This window comes from Chelonoidis abingdonii, chromosome 2 (genome assembly GCF_003597395.2).
Source record: "Chelonoidis abingdonii isolate Lonesome George chromosome 2, CheloAbing_2.0, whole genome shotgun sequence".
In the NCBI taxonomy this organism is placed as follows: domain Eukaryota; kingdom Metazoa; phylum Chordata; order Testudines; family Testudinidae; genus Chelonoidis; species Chelonoidis abingdonii.
In genome coordinates this window covers 65312342-65331875 of record NC_133770.1, presented here as the reverse complement: position 1 = coordinate 65331875, position 19534 = coordinate 65312342, and the positions used below count along the sequence as shown (strand labels likewise).

General features: G+C 39.5%; 1 protein-coding gene across 8 annotated transcripts in view; it reads left to right on the top strand.

Annotated features, from left to right (window-relative positions):
• Positions 1 to 14551, top strand: part of OSBPL3 (oxysterol binding protein like 3) — a 142435-nt gene extending 127884 nt beyond the window's left edge. For all 8 annotated transcript variants that reach the window (XM_075062406.1, XM_032773848.2, XM_075062405.1 and 5 more), the window contains 6 exons: positions 156 to 234; positions 3848 to 3992; positions 5461 to 5605; positions 6284 to 6410; positions 10098 to 10220; positions 12800 to 14551. In XM_075062406.1, the coding sequence (XP_074918507.1) occupies positions 156 to 234; positions 3848 to 3992; positions 5461 to 5605; positions 6284 to 6410; positions 10098 to 10220; positions 12800 to 12896 (716 nt within the window). In that variant the 3' untranslated portion in view covers positions 12897 to 14551. The remainder of the gene's footprint in view (positions 1 to 155; positions 235 to 3847; positions 3993 to 5460; positions 5606 to 6283; positions 6411 to 10097; positions 10221 to 12799) is intronic.
• Positions 14552 to 19534: the final 4983 nt, after the last annotated feature.

Here is a 19534-nt window from a genome sequence, read left to right as displayed (position 1 = left end):
GCAAAACTATATGGAGCTTTGCAGGTCAATAGCTGAAGCTTTGGTTAGTATCTCAAACACTTTATTACATCAGGCTTTTTTGAAATAATTCCACTCAGAAATAGTTTTATTGACCTGCGTTTACTGCTAAATGTGTCCATGTTTTTCTGTTTCAGATGTGAGATGGAAAAACAAATTCTGGGGAAAGTCCATGGAAATCGTTCCAGTTGGTACAACACATGTAACTCTGCCAGCGTAAGTGCTGCATCAACACGTAACTATCCACAGACAAAACAGGGCTGCATTTACGAAATAGAATCCCAACTACAGTACAGCAGTATACCTCTCAGAGCCTTTGCTATTGGTAAAGTCTAAAATCCTTTAGCAGCTCTTCTGTCCATACACAGTTAGAATTCTTTAACAAATACTTAGTGAGAAAATTAATTTATCCTTTTTTTAAGGGAAGGCTGCAGGCTTCGTACTTGTAGTATATGGGGGTCATGGGTTCTTTTTTTCTTTGGCTATGTTAACTGTCCTTAATAATGAGAGAGCTCCTTGGGTCAGGGACTCTGTTCTGTGTTTTCTACACTGCCTAACACAATGATTCTGGGCCCTACTGCAATATAAATAATTATTATTATTATTATTATTATTATTATTATTAATAAATAGCAAAAGCAGCATATTCTTGTGTGTGAAATCAACAGCTAATGTGATGAATTACATAGCTTCAGTGCTTAATAAATATCCTTTGATTAAAAAGAAAAGAAATAGACAAAGTGTTCCTGTGCTGCTGTGGCACAGAGTACTCATTTAGTAGATCAAAAGATTAAAACTCCATGCTAGAATCTGGCCTATTTCAATCTTTTGTTGCACAACACGGGTCTAAAGTTTTGAGCAGTGTTCCATTTAAACCTGCTATTTTCCTAAACAATAAAATTGAATTAACCAGCCATTTAAAAGCTCTGGCTAGACAGACAAAGCCTGTACATATATACAGATTAAACAAAATATGTATCTATTAGCTGGCAATGCAAACACTACATCAAGTTCCTGTCTAGGCTCGGGGTGGTGAAGTAAGAAGAGTAGGTTTATCTTGAAGAGATGATTGAGTCCACATTTATTAGTTTATTCGTGTTAAGTTGACTCTGCACTGTGTGGTACTTAAAGAAGAGTATACGTAGATCTGTGAAATAGAACCCACAAAAGTAAAGCCTAAAATCATTCTCTCAAATTGTTCTTCATAACCTGAATTCATGAGCAAAATGATGTTGCTCCCTACCCTGATTCCATGTTGTTTGCTTTGTTTGGTTTGTTTATGCCAAACAGCCCCAGTGAAGGGTCATTTGAATGGCTGCCTCCTCCTTTCTTCTCATTGTACTTTAAAAAGTATCCTTAACGCTGAAAGGTCCTTTTATCTTTGCTGCCCCTGCTAGTCTGTCTGTCCCCTGTTCTGCTGAATTGGCACCTTTGGGAAGCATGACTATTTTCTGAGTCCTAGAATTACTGACTCAGTAACGCACAGGACTCTTAAGACATAGAGAGAGAAAATCTTAGTCTGAAGAATTATTTTAAAAGTGAGAGAGAATACAGGAGGAGTTGAAAAGACTGGGGCAAAAAGGAAGGAATTGATCCCTCAGACATGATTCCCACTTTCCCTGGCTTCTATAGAAGCAGAAATAGCCATTTTTCTATCTGGAAATCTACTGTAAGACTTAAAGGTGGGGTTCCTTGCCCCAACACTATTCCTTGAGAAATATTCACAAGTGTACTCCTACCAAGTTCCTCTCTTCACCCTGCCTCTGTGTACTTTCTTTCCTCTTCATCTCTTCTTTGTCTTTTGATGTCCTAGATTTCCTTGGCAACACAACTTGTAAAATCTGTGAACATAATAGTTTATATATCACTGTAAATGTTCATGATGCTGTCCAACTGGCACACTGTGCCATCCTCTTCATTATTTTGCCGCGTGGGTCCCTGTCCCAAAAACTTCTATTTTAAAGACAATCCTGAATAATGTCATGTAAAGCAAACTCATGACCATGCATCACTGTCACTGAAATGATTAATGGAACAGGTGGGTTTATAGAGAGATTTGGAGGAAAGAGGGAAGGAGTTTGGGCAAACATTAGATAAGGAAGCATAGTGTAATGGTTAAAGCATAGGATTGGGAATCAAGATAACTGGGTAATATTCCTAGTTCTGTCTCCTTTCAGTGATTTGGGGAAAGTCACTTAAAATGCATTTCTAGTCTGAAAAGCGATTGCATAAAATGGTATTCTGGAGTTCCAGGTTTATGGAGTCTCAATGATGCTGTCTCAAATTTGCTCAGTTTAGAATTTTTAAAATATTTTTACCAAACTACCACAACTGTAAACTCAGCCCTGGTGTCTGAGAGCCCATGTGGGGTTAAGTCTTCATTGATGCTATTGAGATCATGATATGGCCCTCAGATACTTTATTACCAGCGATGATACTGGTACGTGAGAGAACAAGATAATCCAGTTTGACTTTCAGATCTCGGGTTGTGTTTGCAGATCTGGAATAAGTTTATATCTTAATTGGAACTTTCAAATTCTTTGCAATTATTGACTAAAACTGAAAATCTGTTCTGCAGATACAGGTATGTCAACTCCTTTCTCCACTCCTTGATTATTAGCATACTAGCTTGTTGTAATGAATGGAGTACATGAAGGTTTGTGTACACTGGATTGGGTAAAGATATGACATTCGGTAGTATTAGAAGGCTGTCATTTGCCTCACATTTTTGAGGGTAAATAGAGAGGGTAATGGTGTTCCATTCCACAGAGCGAGGATAAGGTAAATAAATTGGACTTTCTGCCTCATAGTAGAATCATGAGTATGGAAATGGTGATGTTTCCGGACTGTACATGGAGAATAGGGGATGATATATCGTGGTCTCCTGTCCATAGTGGAAAGTCTGAATTGACGAGAGAGAAGTCTATAGAAGGAGGGTAAGAGGCAAGATATCAGTGGTTTTGGGCTGGGGAACTAGAAGGTGGTCTGTGGGCCCTGTGCAGTTTGCAGGTAATGACCCTATGAAAACGGTATTCAATGTAGTGTTGGTTGCAGGAAGGTTTCTATAGGTTGAAGATTGGACATTCCAAAACCAACCTCAGTTCTGCCAATATGGTATTTTAAATATGCATATATATTGGAGACCATAAGAACTGAGAGGATATTTGAACACTTATTAACCTTCCTTTAACTGTTCATTTTCAGACATTTTTAAAAACGATGCTGAGCATTTAACAATGGAGAATTTCCTTGGAATATAGATATTAATGTTATATAATTACCTTGTTAGTTAATTTTATTTAATATTTTTCCTTTTGCTCTTGCTCTCATATGCAACTGCCTCTTCAGGAATGAAGTCTGTGTTGTTACGCTGTTACCTAGCGCGCAAGCTGTGAGGGCATGACTGAAAGTGCATTGAAGTCAATAGACTCCCCTTGACTTCAGCGGGCTTTGTCAGGCCCTAGATGTTGGTGAGGGACTGTGAACAGTGGACACTTAATAAAATGGGCATTTTAATGCTCCTTCCCTTAACCAATTGTCATATGCAATATGAGCACTATGTTTTTTTAACTTTGGATGAGCTTAGAGAACTATCTGAATTCATTGCTATGGTTTACACCAGAAGTGCAAAGGCTTTTCAGGGAAATGGATTTTCTTGTTGTGTCATTGTGCTTGCTGGGGAGAAAGAGGGAAAAGGGAAAGAAGACTGATGCATTTGGAAAGACTCATTTTACATTTTTTTAATAAGAAAATTCATCCATTAGTCATTGTTATGAGTTCATTAGTTATTTTAGGGATGGCATCATTCACCTCTTTATTTTGCTTCAAGTTTCAGAGACCATTTTGAGTGGAATAAGGTGACTTCTTGTATCCATAACATCTTAAGTGGGCAAAAATGGATTGAACACTACGGAGAGATCATCATCAAAAACCTGAATGACGACACTTGTCTCTGCAAACTGACTTTCATAAAGGTGTGACTTTCACTCACCACAGCGTTGTTGATCATACTTTTTCTAATGAGCGCTGCTGTAAGGAGGATGCTATATAGTAGAGTCATGTCAAGCAGGGTACTCTTGTTCCTTGGACTGCTTATGGATTACATTTTCCCTTGGATCTAACTGTAATTGACACTGGTGTGTTGGAGATTTTTGTCCATCGGGAGGAGAATAGAACTCTAAAAGAATTGCATTTCATTAGGGAGGGCCAGGCAGAAAGTAAAAGTTGCTGCTTGGCATGAGGAGACTCCTGAGATATGGAAAGAAACCACAAGGATAAGGGAAGAGTAGGTACTTTCCAGCTGCCTCTGACTAAAGACAGGCACTAGGTATCCACTAGTGGTGACTCCCCACATGCCTCTCACTAAAGCCCTGTGGGGCAGTCTGTTCTGTTTGCTCTCAAGTTGTTTTTTACCAGCAGCTGTGGAACTGGCACTCACAGTCCAAGGAGAGCTGTCAGTACTCTACACCTGCCTTTTGTGTACACTGGGTACTAACTTAGCTGGGCTGTTGTGTAAGGCTTGTGCTTCAGGAGGAGGTATGAAGTACTCCTGACCATCCAATTTAAAATTATATTAGCAGTGGATTAAAATGGCTTCTTGGAAGCCCGTGGCAACTAGAAACCCAGTGAGGCATCTAGTGACACGGCTGGTTGCTACCTGAGAAAGACTTTTGCATATCCTATTGGGATACTTACCTAAATCCTGGTTCTCCTTATCTAAGTTTCTTGGGGCAAGTGTTTGTTTCATCCCTTTTAGCCACATGGTAAGTGCTGTTGCATGCATCTGCAGCAGGGGAAAATAAACTACTGTAAAACATCCTTTGAAATTTCATTTTTTTGTTGATTTGTTCCAAGGAGTACTGTCTGTCACTTTCTAGGTAGCACTGAAATGATTTTCAAATGCTTATTTTTAATTGAAAAATTACAAAGACGTTATATACAGTGTTTTGGAGCTGAGATTTTAAAGTTTGAGCTGTATTGGAAATCTGAAGTATTCTGCATTGTAAACTGGCTAAAAGTGGGACAGTTTACCTGAGCATCAATCTCTCTCTCTCTCAAATTTGTAGAAGTGAAGGAGTTTAGAAAAATAGGCCATGGATCTGACCCATCTCTGCTTCTGCCTTGGGTTTTGTAAAATCAAAGTCCAATCCCTGCTTTACCTTAACTTTTCCCTTTAAAAAAAATGGAACTTTGAGAGATTTTTATAAACATTTTAAAGGAGTTTTGCAAGTCAACTAGTTAAAATTACTGGGGGTTGCTTGATGTCAGTAACACTGTGTAGTGTAGATGAAAATGAATGGATGTGTCTCCCAGATCTTACATATAGCTATTCTTTGAGAAAAAGCATCCTCATATGAGTCCTACACAATAACACATCTAAATGCAAAATAGCTCATACTTCTATCTTTGCAGCAATATTGTTTCTGTTCATTTTAACTATAGGCAAAATATTGGAATCCTAATATGCATGAGATTGAAGGCAGTGTCATGGACAGAGATGGGAAAGTAGTGCATCGGCTTTTTGGGAAATGGCACGAGAGTATATACTGTGGGACCCCGTCTTCACCAACCTGCATATGGCGAGCAAGTTAGTAACCAGTATAATCAACACTTCCTTGTGCAGAATTTAAATTTGCTTGAGAATGAATTTACCCCTATGTTCATACCTCATCTCATGCTACGTGTTAGGCCCAGGTTTATTGTTGTTGTACACAAATTGGCTGTTCTGCTTCTAATGTGTAAAACTTAAATCTGAAAAGCTGAATTGTGTAACTAGAGTTCTCAGATATTGCTTTTGGTAAAGAAACTAATCATGGATTTTTTTATGTTTGTTTATTTTTTTTACTTTCTGCACTGTATTCTCCTGGTTTTGGGTCTCGATTCCTCATTTGGGCAAGTGTAAGGTGTGAGGGGTTTATTTCTAAAAAATAAAAGGAATATTTTTAAGTTTCTGAAGATGTTTAATGGATGCCTGTACTTAAAAATTAAAGATGAGCCCAAAAAGTTCAGTTCTGCAATCAGATTCAAATATGAACTCCCACAAAGTTTGATGGTTTACACCCATCTCTCTCCAAAATGGTATCAAGCTATAAAGTCATGCCCTTCTGCAATATGTAATTTATTCATTTTTGTTTTATTTTGACTGAGATTCCAGGAAACTATTTGGGGTGGTGTGAGCTTTAAAGCCTTAACATGTTAATATAGCAGGACTTCTTAAAAAAAGATAAAAGCCTAATTTGCATTCTTTATACGTGCTTCTTTTTAGATCCCATGCCTAAAGATTATGAGCAGTGTTATGGATTTACACAGTTTGCATTAGAGTTAAATGAACTGGACCCACAGAGTAGGCCATTCCTACCACCTACTGACACACGATTTAGGCCAGACCAAAGGTAACATGTTTTGCATATACATTTTTTCATACAGTATTCTTTACTCCTTATGGAGTCACTTTTTATTCCACACTTGGACTCTTTAGAATAGACTCCTTTGTTTCCCACCTTTGCTTGCACCAGTGCTGCTCCAATTACTACTAGCAGTGGTGGGAGCACTAACGTAGATCAGATTTAAGAATTTTAATCCCTTGCTTTGAGCGGGTCTAGTTGTTATGGACCAAGATTTTCCAATGTGATTATTTTTTTGGGTGACTTCATTTGAGGGTCCTGACTTTGGGCACCTTTGAAAAGGTCTTGTTTTTCAGTGGATGAATGCTTGGCATTCTCTGAAAGTTAGGCACCTTTAAAATGTTGCTATTTGTACTCCAAAATTGAGACTGTACCCTAAAATCTTTTGAAAAATCTTGGCTATGGTGTTAAAAATGTTGACAGCCATCAGTGCCTTGTCTGAGTTTCCAGTAGAACTGCAAAAATGGGAAATTTTAAGAGCGAGGGGGAGAGAACATAGTGCAGACATGACCTTATGGAACTTGTTTTCATAGAATCATGGAAATGTAAGACTGAAAGGGACTGCAATAGGTCATCTAGTCCAGTGGTTCTCAACCCGGAGTACGCATACTGCTGGGGGTACGCAGAAATCTTCCAGTGTGCTGTGACACTTCTCTATTTTTATGTCTGATTTTGTAAGCAAGTAGTTTTTAAGTGAGGTGAAATTTAGGGGTACGCAAGACAAATCAGACTCCTGAAAAGGGGTACAGTAGTTTGGAAAGGTTGGGAACCACTGGTCTAGTCCATCCTCCAGAGCTCAGGCAGGATTAAGTATACCTACACTACCTTTTCACAGGTGTTTTCCTAACCTGTTCTTAAAAACCTCTAGTGATGGGGATCCCACAGCCTCCTTAAGTAACCTATTCCAGAGCTTAACTACCCTTATAGTTGGAACATTTTTCCTAATACCTAACTTAAATTGCCCTTGCTGCAAACTAAGCTGATTGCTACTGCTACTCTGTGGCCATGGAGAACAGTTGATCACTATCTGCTTTAGAACAACTTTTTACATACATGAATTATCATGTTCCCCTTCAGTCTTCTCTTCTCTAGACTAAACATGCCCAATTTTTTCAACCTTTCCTCAGACATTGATTTCTAAACCTTTTGCCATTTTTGTTACTCTCCTCTGGACTCTCACCAGTTTATTCACATCCTTCTTAAAGTATGGTGCTAAAACTGGACACAGTACCTCAGCAGAGGCCTCACCATTGAAGAGTGTGTGTGTGTGGGAAGGGGGGAAATTAACTTCTGCATCTTAGATATGACACTCCTGGTAATAAATTCAGAATGACATTTTCCTTTTCACAACAGCATCACATTGTTCACTTGTATTCAATTTGAGAGAGACAAGATAGGTGAGGTAATCTCTTATTGGACCAACTTCTATTGGTGAAAGGGACAAAACTTTGAGCTTCTCAGTTTTCCTTCAGGTCTGGGAAAGGTAACCAGAGTGCCTGAGCTAAATATAAGAAATTGAGACAGATTAAGCATAAGGGATTCACACATGCTATGGGAAACCACTTAAAATGAAGTAGGCAATTGAGGGTTTGCAGTCAAGGGTGTTATACATTTGTTGTAAGGAGCCAGTATCTGAGTCCATGATTTTTAGAGTCTAATGGAGTTAGGAACAGGGCCAAGCGCGTGGTTGAAGTGGCATGCCGCGGGGGGCGCTCTGCCGATTGCCGAGAGGGCAGCAGGCGGCTCCGGTGGACCTCCCGCAGGCGTCCCTGAAGAGGGTCTGCTGGTCCTGCGGCTCTGGTGGACCTCCCACAGGCGTCCCACCGGAGCTGCGGGACCAGCGGACCCTCCGTAGGCGTGCCTGCAGATACTCCACCGGAGCCGCAGGACCGGCGAGTGGCAGAGCGCCCCCCGTGGCATGCTGCCGTGCTTGGGGCTGCGAAATGGCTAGAGCCGGCCCTGATTAGGAATTTAAGCTCTCAGGTTTGTCTTTTGAAGGTTTTCTCTAGGATTTCTTTGAGGATCTGTCAGATCAGATACGAAGTGATCGCTTTGTGAAAAGTGTTCATCCTCAGGTGATACGGTGTTTTGTCTTTTTATCATGTTTCTGTGTGAGTTCATTAAAGAGTGTAGTGATTCTGTCTGGTTTCACCCACGTAGTTGTTGGGGCATTTGATGCACTGGATGAGGTACACCGCATGTTGTGATAAGCATGTGTAGAACCCATGGTTATTGAACAGAGTGTTGGGGAGGGGGTATTGATCATCATTAAGGCTACGATTTAGTCATGAGTATTTTTAGTAAAAGTCACGGACAATAACCAAAAAGTCACGACAAGTGACCTGTCCATGACTTTTACTAAAAATACTCTTAACTAAATTTTAGGTGCTATGAGGTGGGGGTGTTTCTCCAGTGGATGCTGGGGAATGGCCCGTGAACCCACTGGCACTCCTCCAGGCTTGGGGGGTGTCCCATGGCCCTGCTGCCGCTCCTCCGGGACAGCACCTGGGACCAGTTGCCTGGGGCCACTGGAGCAGCAGATGGTACAGCAAGCTGTTCCGGGTGCTCAGGCAGCTCTGGGGTCAGCCTCACCAGCCGCTGCAGCTGCGGAAGTCATGGAGGTCCCAGAAAGTCACTGAATCTGTGACTTCCCTGATCTCCATGAAAAACTTGTAGCCTTGATTATCATAGCAGTGGAGATATGTCTGCAGGTTTTGTCTATTGTTCTGGCAGGATCTGGTGCCACCCTGAGTTAGTGTCCTGGCCTGTGAGGAGCTTGCTTCTGATGCTGAGCTTGGTAAGATTAGGTGGTGGTTTGAAGAACAGAAGAGAGGATTCAGGAAAGGTTTCCTCAGTATGTGGTCCCCATCAAATATGGATTGTTATTGTGTGACACTACCCCACACTGGAACCCCTATGTGGTGGGTGACAACTAGGGCTGTGCTGTTAGTGAGGTTTTTTTCTGTATTGAAACAGGTGTTCCTAGGGTATTTGGGTGGCCCATTCCATGATGCGATTTACCTCTCTGGCAGAGTGTCCTTGTTTGGGGAAAGCAGTTTTAAGTATGTTTAGGTGTGTATCTTGGACTTTCCTTCTGGAGCATATTCTGTGGTATCTGGCTGTAGAAACCAATTTCTTGATATAGTACGATCTGTGGAGGTAAGTGTGGTGATCTGTGGGTTTCTTGTATATAGTTGTTTGTAGGGTTCTGTTGTTGAAGATGATGCTGGTGTGGGAATGTTCTAGAGAGTGTTTGATGGACAGGTGGTGATTGTTGAAGATGTGGTGGAAATCCATATTCAATTTGTGATCAACTATAACACCCGGATCCTTTTCCACAATACTGCTGCCTACCCATTTATTTCATTTTTTTTGTTTGTACATTGGATTTTTCCTCCCTATCTATGGTCCTTTGCACTTGTCTTTTATTGAATGTAATCTAAATTCTAATCCTGTCCTCCAAAGTGTTTGCAACCCCTCCCAGTTTGCTGCATCACTTTCCTTTTGTGTGAATGAAAAATCTTGCTCTGCCGACTTAATTGTTCACAATAGCTGAACTACAAACTGCATGATTTTAGAGTTCAGATTCTGAAACTTTGAGTCAATGGGAGGGCATCGCAAAAACAAAGTAGAAGCACCAATAATCTTTGGCTATTATATCATTGTGTACTATAGATTTTTAGAGGAAGGGAATATTGAAGGAGCTGAAATGCAAAAGCAGAGGATTGAACAGTTGCAGAGAGAACGGCGAAAGGTTCTAGAAGAAAACAACCTGGAGCATCAACCTAGATTTTTCAGGTATTATGTAACAAATTTCAGATACTTTAATTTAGTGAAGTTTTTGTGTCACAGCACTGGCTTTGTTCCAGCATGGGGCAGGGGGTGAGTATTTCCATGAGTCAACTTTTACGATCATGTTTTTTTTTTTTTTTTTTTTTTTTGGAACCTGGCCATATAAACTTGTTTCAAAGTTAGATTAGTAGGCAAGGAACAAATATGCCCTTCTCCATGACATCTCTAAACTTTTTTTGTTTTGTTTTCCTGGATTATAAATACAATCTCAGTTGGCAGCCTCCATACCGAAGCTGCAGATTGAATTTGCCCTGGGGAATGAATTTTTCTTTTCATCTCTTCGAGTAAGAGTTACGGCGCACAGTTGAAGTGAAAGGATTAAGCTTGACACCTGCTCTGTGTAAGCCCTCTGTGCATAGCCCTCCCAATGAAGTTTACAGGAGTTCCATGTGCAGCAGGTTTTTCCTGGGTTAGCAATCTGACACTTTACGCAGGCAATGAAGTCACTTACATCATCTTGTGTTTTGTCTATATAAGGGGGGAGAGAGAAACTTTGCATTCATAACATAAAATGGCTAATGCAGACTTTGGCGACTACAAGTTTAAAAGTGAATGTTGGAGAGAACGTTGCGCTTACTTGCCGTGTCCTTGGTTCAAGGTCTAGTAAGAAGGTTGGGGCCAGATTCAGAGTAGAACTGGTATATATCTAGGCAAAAGGCCTGGGGATTCATGAGGAATTAATTCTTTGCAGTGGGGTTAGGTGTCTTACTTTCAGAGGGGGAATTTGAGAGAGAGACATGGGAACATTTACGATGTACATATAAAGAGGTGACTAAAAAAAATTCCTTGTGTGTATGAGGAGTTGGGATGAGTTAACCACTGATCATCCAATATCAATTATAACTACTAAACTAAGGCCTTGGCTACACTTGCAAGATAGGGAACCCGGGGCTGATTTAATTCAGTCTAACTCCTGAGGTGTCCACACTGGCAAGGCACTTAGAGCACCTGGACCATGTGGCTGGAGTGCCCCCGGTAATCCACCTCCACAAGCAGCATAGAGCTTTCTGTGCCCTGGCTGGAGTGCCGGGGTGTCAGCGTGGATGACATGTTGCATTACTGCACTGTGATTGGCCTCCGGAAATGTCCCATAATCCCCTGAAGTCAAGTGGCCACTCTGGTCATTGTTTTGAACTCGGCTGCAGGCATGCAGATATCCCCTTTCAAAGCTCCGTTTCTGACAGCCGGCATGCTTATCTGCTCCGGGAAACAAAGCAAACCATAAATGTGGAATGCTCCTGCTGCAGAAGCAGGTGGCGGGGGGCTGATGTTAGGTTTCCCTCTGCCACTGTCTGAACTTAAAAGATAGCATGCTGACACGCTCTGCCCCCCAGGCTTTGCAAACCCTTTCCAAAGCACGCTGCAGCCACTTGCACACTGGGATAGCTATCACAATGCACTGCTCATTGTGGCATTGCAAGAGCTGCTAATGTGGATATGCTGCACACTGTGAACACACAGCAGAGCTTTCCCTGCTGCTGGCTCCGAGGGCTGGTTTAACTTCCAGCGCTCTACATCTGCAAGTGTAGCGATGCCATCAGATGGTAACTTTGATTTTGACTAAAGGGAAGCAAACTTTGCCTCCAGCAGGTTAACCAGTCAGTGTGGCAGATAAGACACCCAAGTACTGTTTAATTGTGCATTCCCCCAGACCCTTTAATATAAAGACATTGTTGATCTATTCAATATTCCACAAAGGCAGATTGCAGGTGGGAACGCCCCTTGACTTGGAGAAACAAATTTTGATTAAATATTGGGTAAGGTGGAACATATCATGTAAAATGTATATTGGTAGAAGTGTAATTATGAGGGCAGTGAGCTCTAACAGAGAGCCAGGGCAGGTCAACATGAAGGTAGAGCCACTCTAAGAGTATGTGGGACATGTGCTTTGGTTTAAATCAGTAGGCTAAAATCTCTAGCAAGGCTGTTACCCGAATCCTAGATCAGATACGGATTATACAGGTTTACCTTTGATTACTTGGATTTTCTCTCTCTTCTAAAATAAGTAAACCTGGCTTTATTTAAAATAATTTTAGAATAAATGGCTGTTTAATTTAATGTAGAACATTTATGACCAAAGTTAGACTGTGATCTTCTCAGGGCAGGACCTGTCTATATGTACAGTGCCTAACTCCATGGGCCCTGACCCTTGATTGAGGCCTTTAAGAACCACCACAGTAAAAACTGGTGCTATAAGCCATTCTTGGAGTGAAGTTAAAGACTCCTCCAGATTCAGACAGTCACAATGGGGACAAAAGTAATATCCTGGATCATTTAGGAAGACCATCCTCACAAGGGTTTCCAGGAAGTTGGCTGTGGACCTGGAGGCAAGGGAGAAGCCTAGAGCCTATTTTAAAAAGTGCTGAGCACTCACCATTCCAGCAAACGATGGGTGCTTATCCTCTCTGAAAATCAGGCAACTCAAGACCTAACGTGGGGTGGCAGGACCAAGAAACTAAAGGGGAGCAAAAGTACAAAGTCGGCTTCAACTATACATTCAGGAAATCGCTTTAATCTTTTGACAGGAAATCCACAGATGAATCCTGGGTGAGCAATGGAACATACATGGATCTTAGAAAAGACCCTGGTTTTTCCAAAATGGACAATCCTGTTCTCTGGTGAAAGAGGACCTCAAAGGCTCAGCTGTATTTCTGATTTGTGTGTGTACTGCTTCATACATTGCATACCTTCTAGAACAGTGCTTCATATAGAATTTGACATATATATTTTCTTCATTTGATTTCTTTACTGTTTGATTGTTACCATGATTGTCTGAATGTATAAAAAAACCTGTTTTTTATAAACTATTTAATAAAATAAACATTATTGAATGGTAGTGGCTGGGCTGGGGAGGGGAGAAAAAGAAGCTTTAACACTACTTTTCCAAAGGGTAATAATGCAAGTTCAGTTTTAATGTATGCCTTATTGAATTATAAAGGAGAAAATATCAGCCTCTCTTGGCTGTGCTAAGAAACATGAATGGAAGCCATGGTTACATGAACTTTAAGTGGGCTACCAAGGTTGGAATGAGTAGTTCAGCTGTCTCTTGCCTCAGACAGCTTTTAATTACTGAAACAAAGCATGTCCGCTGGTGCTGGAGTCTGAATAAACTTTTTATTTTTTTCTGTAGAAATTAAATAAATTCCTGTTTTTATTTGCTTGTCACTATTAAAAGAGGTAATAGTGAGCTTGTATTCATGATTCTCCTGCCTTAGTTAGACAATTTTACCCTGCTACTCATAACACTAGAAGATCAGGAATCACCACCAAATCTTCTCATCAGGAATCTTCAAAATTACAGCCCCAAAAAGGTCTTGGTTAATGCTTGAGCACTGACCAGATGGAAGAAGACCTTTCTCTCTTTTCCAGTAGATAAAATCGACATAGAGAATGAAATCTAATGCTTCCGTAGCTGGACTTCTTTTATTTATCTAAAAAAAAATCACAACAGGGATACTTTTTAAAAACTTAGTAAATTTATTGTGTAAGAGTAACAGATGTTTTCTTAAATAAATTTGATATATTCTACCTCTTATTATAAGCAGCGTATTTAAGATCTTGTATTAAAAAAAAAAAAAAAAGACCATCTGCCTTATTACATGTATGGACTCATTGATCTTCCTTTAACTGCTTCTTGTGTTCAGATAAATATTTAAGTGTCTTGCACTAAATTTGTTGTATCTCTTTTTCTGTACTCTTTGTACATATAAGTAGTATTTTCATGCATATCAGAAGTATGTCTATCAAACTACTGCAGAAAATAGATGTATAGAAAATTACACATTTGAGTGGAGGTGGTGGGGTGTTCCCTCAAAATCAAAGTAATACAGTAGCACATGTAGCAAAATAAATTGTATTCTCAAAACCATTTACATTCCTGGCCAAACTAGACCCCAAGCCTAATCCACCTCTTCTAGGCCTGTTGCATGCAAACTCTGTGCGAGACTCTCTGTGGTAACAACACTGAGAGTTTCAACTGGTTTAAATTTTCAAAATTAAAAAAAGGTCAATTATTAGTGGAGGTTTTGAGATTGTACAAATTAAAACACAAATGAGTCAAAACTTGTTGCTATGTTTAACCAATTTATTACTGGTGTAAGTTGCAGCTAAGGGAGATGAAGACTTAAGGGAGATCAACAGCTTTGAAAAACTTCCAATTTACTGTGTTCTGATGCAGTCTTAAAGAAAACTCTTCAAATATTGGATCTGTTTACTGCAAGTTTATCGTATCATGTATAACATTAAACAAGTGATATAAAAGTTGCATTTTAAAACTGTTCTGTGATATCAGTTAAATGTATTATTTAATTTTGCCTGGTAGTACCTCTAAAACTCCACTGATTTCATAGCCACAGCTGCTACCTTAGGAGCTTAACTCTCTTTTTGCAAATCAGCCTTTCTCTCATTTGCACAGTGTTACTCAAGCGTTGTTCTCTTGTATTTTAATCTGGCCTTTAAAGATGCAGGACACAATAATTGTTTAAAGTCAGCAGTTTGAAATAATACAAGCTCAGCTTGAGGCAGGTGGAACCTAGGCTTTCTGACTCAACAGGAAAACTGGTCCATTGGGCATAACATTGGATTGTTCTGAGAGAGAGTTGCGGGAATTGCGCAGTCCAATCCCCTGTTGCATTTCCATCTTAGTTTATTTTTGCATTAATAATCAAAAGCTGGCTCAAGAATTAATTGCTACTTCTAGATCAGAGGGGATGCCGGGGGGAGGGCATAGGGGGTCACATCCCCCCTCCCCCAATTAGTTACTTGGCTTGTACTGAGCTTGCTCAGGGAATGAGCATGCTCAGTAACACTGCTGAAGTCAGCTGCTCTCACTTTGCCATCTCTCTCCCTGCCCCCCCCAATCAGCAGGCCAGGTCATCTCCATGCTCTAATTGTCCCTGCCGCCAATAGTTATCAGACATTCCAAATAGAATCTTTCCATCACTATTATTTTCCTACAAAATTAACAAAGAAAATTCTCAAGGAAAATGAGGGGACAAAGGTGGTATTTAAGTGTTTGTGTCACAATTAACAAGTGTCACCATAGCTATTGGATGTGACCATTATTGTACCTTTCGCATGCTGTCTGTTTTTTTTCCAAATCTGTGTAATGTGCTTAATTCATTAATAATCAAAAGCTGGCTCAAGAACCGTAAGTTAATGGAGTCCAAGCAACAGGCTGTTTATACAACTAAGCGGTGTTGCCAACTCTTACAATTTTATCATGAGTCTGCTTAGGAATATTTCTAGCTCTCATGATTGTGAGAGAAGCTTGAAAACACAAACTCCTAAAGACTCAGACTTCAGAAGGCAAACTAAACCCCAAACATGTCATTGTTTTAAAATCCCATGATTTTATAAGAGAATTTCATGATTGGGGATGGGGGAGGCTTGACTCATTATATTTGAGCACTGTGGGTTGGCAATACTGTTTTGGGATATTTGTGACCATTTAAAATCTTTAGTGTAGATCAGAGGTTCCTAAACTTTTCTTAGTGTGTACCCCCTTCCAGATCTAACAGCTGCCTGTAGACCCCTACCCTTCTCATCACTGATATTTTGTGTGTTGTTCTTAAGACAACCTGTCTTTAGCCATCTGTCCATATTTCACTCTTACGGACAGATATAGTGCAACATATACAACTGGGAGGGGGGTAAAAACCCTGAATTCTGAGCTCAAACTGGACAGTTGCTAGGCAACTGAACCCATGTTTTATGGTGATTAGAGGTGAGGGTTCTGTGTATGTGTTCTCACTGGTACATCTTGAAGTAAATAAGTACCGTAGTGTATATAACAAATTCCCATAGAGTTTTAAAGCTTTGTCTAATTAGCCTATTACAAAAATGCAATAAATAAAATCCACCAATTTCTCCCATGTACCGCCCCCCCCCGAGATGTTTTGTGTACCCTGAGAGTAAATGTACTACAGTTTGGGACCCCCCTGAATGATTTAGGACCTAAGCTGAGGCAAAAATTCATTTTTTTTGCCAATGACTCAGTACTCAGGCCTAATCCTTCACTCCTGGTTCAGGAAAAATTCCCAGATCAGGAAGGTGGGTTAATATTGTACTACTCAGGTACTTACACTGTGCCTGTCAGTGTGGTACTGAAGGAATCCAGAATATTTCTTGTATATCAAAGCAAAACAATCGCACCTGGCAATCCCTCCTCATTGTATGCTTCCCAGGTTTGCTGCATGAATGTTAACTATTGGGAAAGGTAAAGCTACTGAGAAAATTAGAGCTGTAGGGTCTCTCTCTTACACCACATTTCCACTGCAGCATATATACAGCTAGCTGACTCTAATTGTTGATACTTTAGTTAATTACAAATATATTCAGATCTGGAAGAAAAATGCCTTGAAAACATTGTGTACACAAACACATTCATGGCCCATATGTGTAAGAAATTACTCATGGCAAGATGAACATGAAATTCACACCAGCCTCCTGAAGTATAGTGTAGCTTTTCTTTTTAATGACTAAATAAATAGCATTTTGTTTTAATTTAGATTTATATGTAGTGTCACTTCCTCCCTGTGTAGTAAGAACAAAACATTGGTTCTTCCTTTCATATTGTCCATTTAAAAAAAAAAACTGCATTGAAATGAAAAGGCCCTGACATCAGTGCGCAAAACCCAGGAAGCTGTTAAAATAGACATCCATCTTTAACATAAATAAAGAGCAAGTATCATTGCTACCATCCTCTATTCTGGGGCTTTAGCTGGTCTTGAGTATCTTATGAGTTATAGATACGGATTCTGGCTTTCTGTTTTAACTCCTGCAACTATCTGAAGCTACTTCTGGTGGTGGTGGTGTTTTGAACATGAACACTGAAAAGAACTGAGTCAGTCTCCTAATATGTTCATGAGAAATTAGGAGCTGTCACTACTTCAGTTTTGCAGACTTTTCAGTGCTAATTGATAGCAGACTCCTGAATTAAAACATTGTAACTGGGAGGAAAATGTGAGCGAAAATAGGGAAGCATGCCTTTCAATTTTCTAAAAAATTGTAATAATAGACATTTTGAAATGAATCAATTGCGTAAAACAAACACTGAATTTCAGAAAAGCGGTAAACGTCAAACCAAAATATCTAATTATAATACTTGCAGAATTTCAGGAGTGAAGTTTTTACTGTCCATTTTGCAGTTGCGGGTTTGTTAGATTTTAAATAGTTTTTCCTCACACTCACACCTTTTAGTATGTAATTATTTTAGGGGAATTAAACAGCAGTATAGCTTATATAGGACAACCTTTTTGGAAGTATAAGAGGTATTTTGGAGCCATTGTATTGTCAATGGAAGTGAACAATATCATTAGTCATTGCATTCCTTTCTTAATCCCCACACTGATTATCTCTTTGATGTTGCAATTATCTTGTCAGCACTTAACTGCTTTTTTAAACCCTACTTAAGTGCTTTGCTGAATCAGGGCCCTAATTCACAAATAACCACTATTTTTTAGGTTGGATAAAAATCAATGTTTCTTAAAAAAAAAAAAAATCAGATTTTTTTGTTTAAATTACATTAAGTACAAGTTTATTTTTAAAAAAACAAGCCTATTTATAATTTGAAATTATAACATGTTATGGCTTAACTTTACTAAATGTATTAAAATTTGAATTTAAAAAAAAAGCAATTCACATGTGCTGCCAATCTTTACAGAAAGTCAAATCACTAACATGTCCAAGCACCTGCAATCAGTTTGTTGAATGTTTAAACCAGTTTTGACATCAATAGCCTCTTCTGCAGTACAGAGAGAACATTTCTTCATTTCAGTTTATTCAGCTGGTTCAGTTCAATGACTAGTTCATTCAAAGTTAGGAAACCAAATGGGAGTTGAAAAAGCAGAAAGCTTGTGTTCCACTTCCAAGCTCTGAATAAAAGACTGGGATGAGAACTATTAATTCTAAAAACTTGAAGGGCCTTGTGAACCGAAACAATCCATTCAGTTCACTAGATACTACTACACCACTACTACACCACTACCTCGATACAATGCCAGATATAACACAAATTTGGATATAATGTGGTAAAGCAGTGCTCCGGGGGCGGGGCTGCGCACTCCTGTGGATCAAAATAAGTTCAATATAACACGGTTTCACCTATAACGCGGTAAGATTTTTTGGCTCCCAAGGATAGCGTTCTATCACGGTAGAGGTGTATTTTGTTTAATAATTCAGTTTATTTAAAATGCAAAAGATTTGATAACCACCTTGATAAGAGTTTTTTGTATCCAGCACATAAGGGTTTTATTTAACTATTTTGTTTAAAAAAAAAAAAAAAAAAAAGCTGTTTTTTGCATTTTAAATTGAATTTTAATTTCTATCCAAATAGACCTCGGCACAAATCATAAGTAAAAAAAAAAAAAAAAATCTTGTAAGAAAGAAATGCATAATACAAAAACGTACAAGTTATGAATCTGAATAAATGTGAGTTTAGCGAGGTAATTGCTTAAATGTGTATAGATATAGCATAGCTATAGTATAGCTCTAAATGTAATGTAAAGTCTATATTTAGTTGCAGATGAACATGTTTTAATGGTTACTTAACTAAGAGAATAGACCTTTCTTTAGGAAAACAAAGTACAAATGCAAACAAGATTAAAATAGATTATCTATTTAAATCATAAAAATTGATTTTAAATTGATTAAACTGGCGATTTCGATCACTTTGATCTAAATCAATCCACCCTACTATTCTTGGAAAACAGAATCTCATTACTCCCTTGAAATTTTGACCAGAGCATATCTTGGCATTTTTTGAATGGGCCTGTGAAACGGTTGCTTCTCCAGATGTAACCAACTCCCATCTGAACTGACCATACCTGTACATGGGGTTGGTCTGAAGATGTGAGAAAGAGTTGCTAAAATGAAATGATTCTTTGGGATCTATATACTGGACTTAATGGACTAGCTTACATTAAGAGGGTTGGTATTGCAGAGCGGGTAGGAACACTTTCAGTTCCTCTAAACTTGGCTTCCTGCTGCAGAAGTGGCTCCCAGCTGCTTGTGTTGGAGCACTGTTTATGGGCACTACACTATAAGCTAGGGATGTGATTTCCCCGACTTGCTTACTCATACTTACACTAGCTCTTATTGAACTAGCATGTGTGTAAACAGCAGTGTAGCCATGGTAGCACAGGTAGCAGCAGTAGGGCAAGTACCGAGCCACCGGTTTCAGGCAGGTTTGTACTCAGTATGGCTAAGCCATGCCTCCGCTGCTGCTATCTGTGCTGCCAGGGCTATGCAGCTGTTTACAC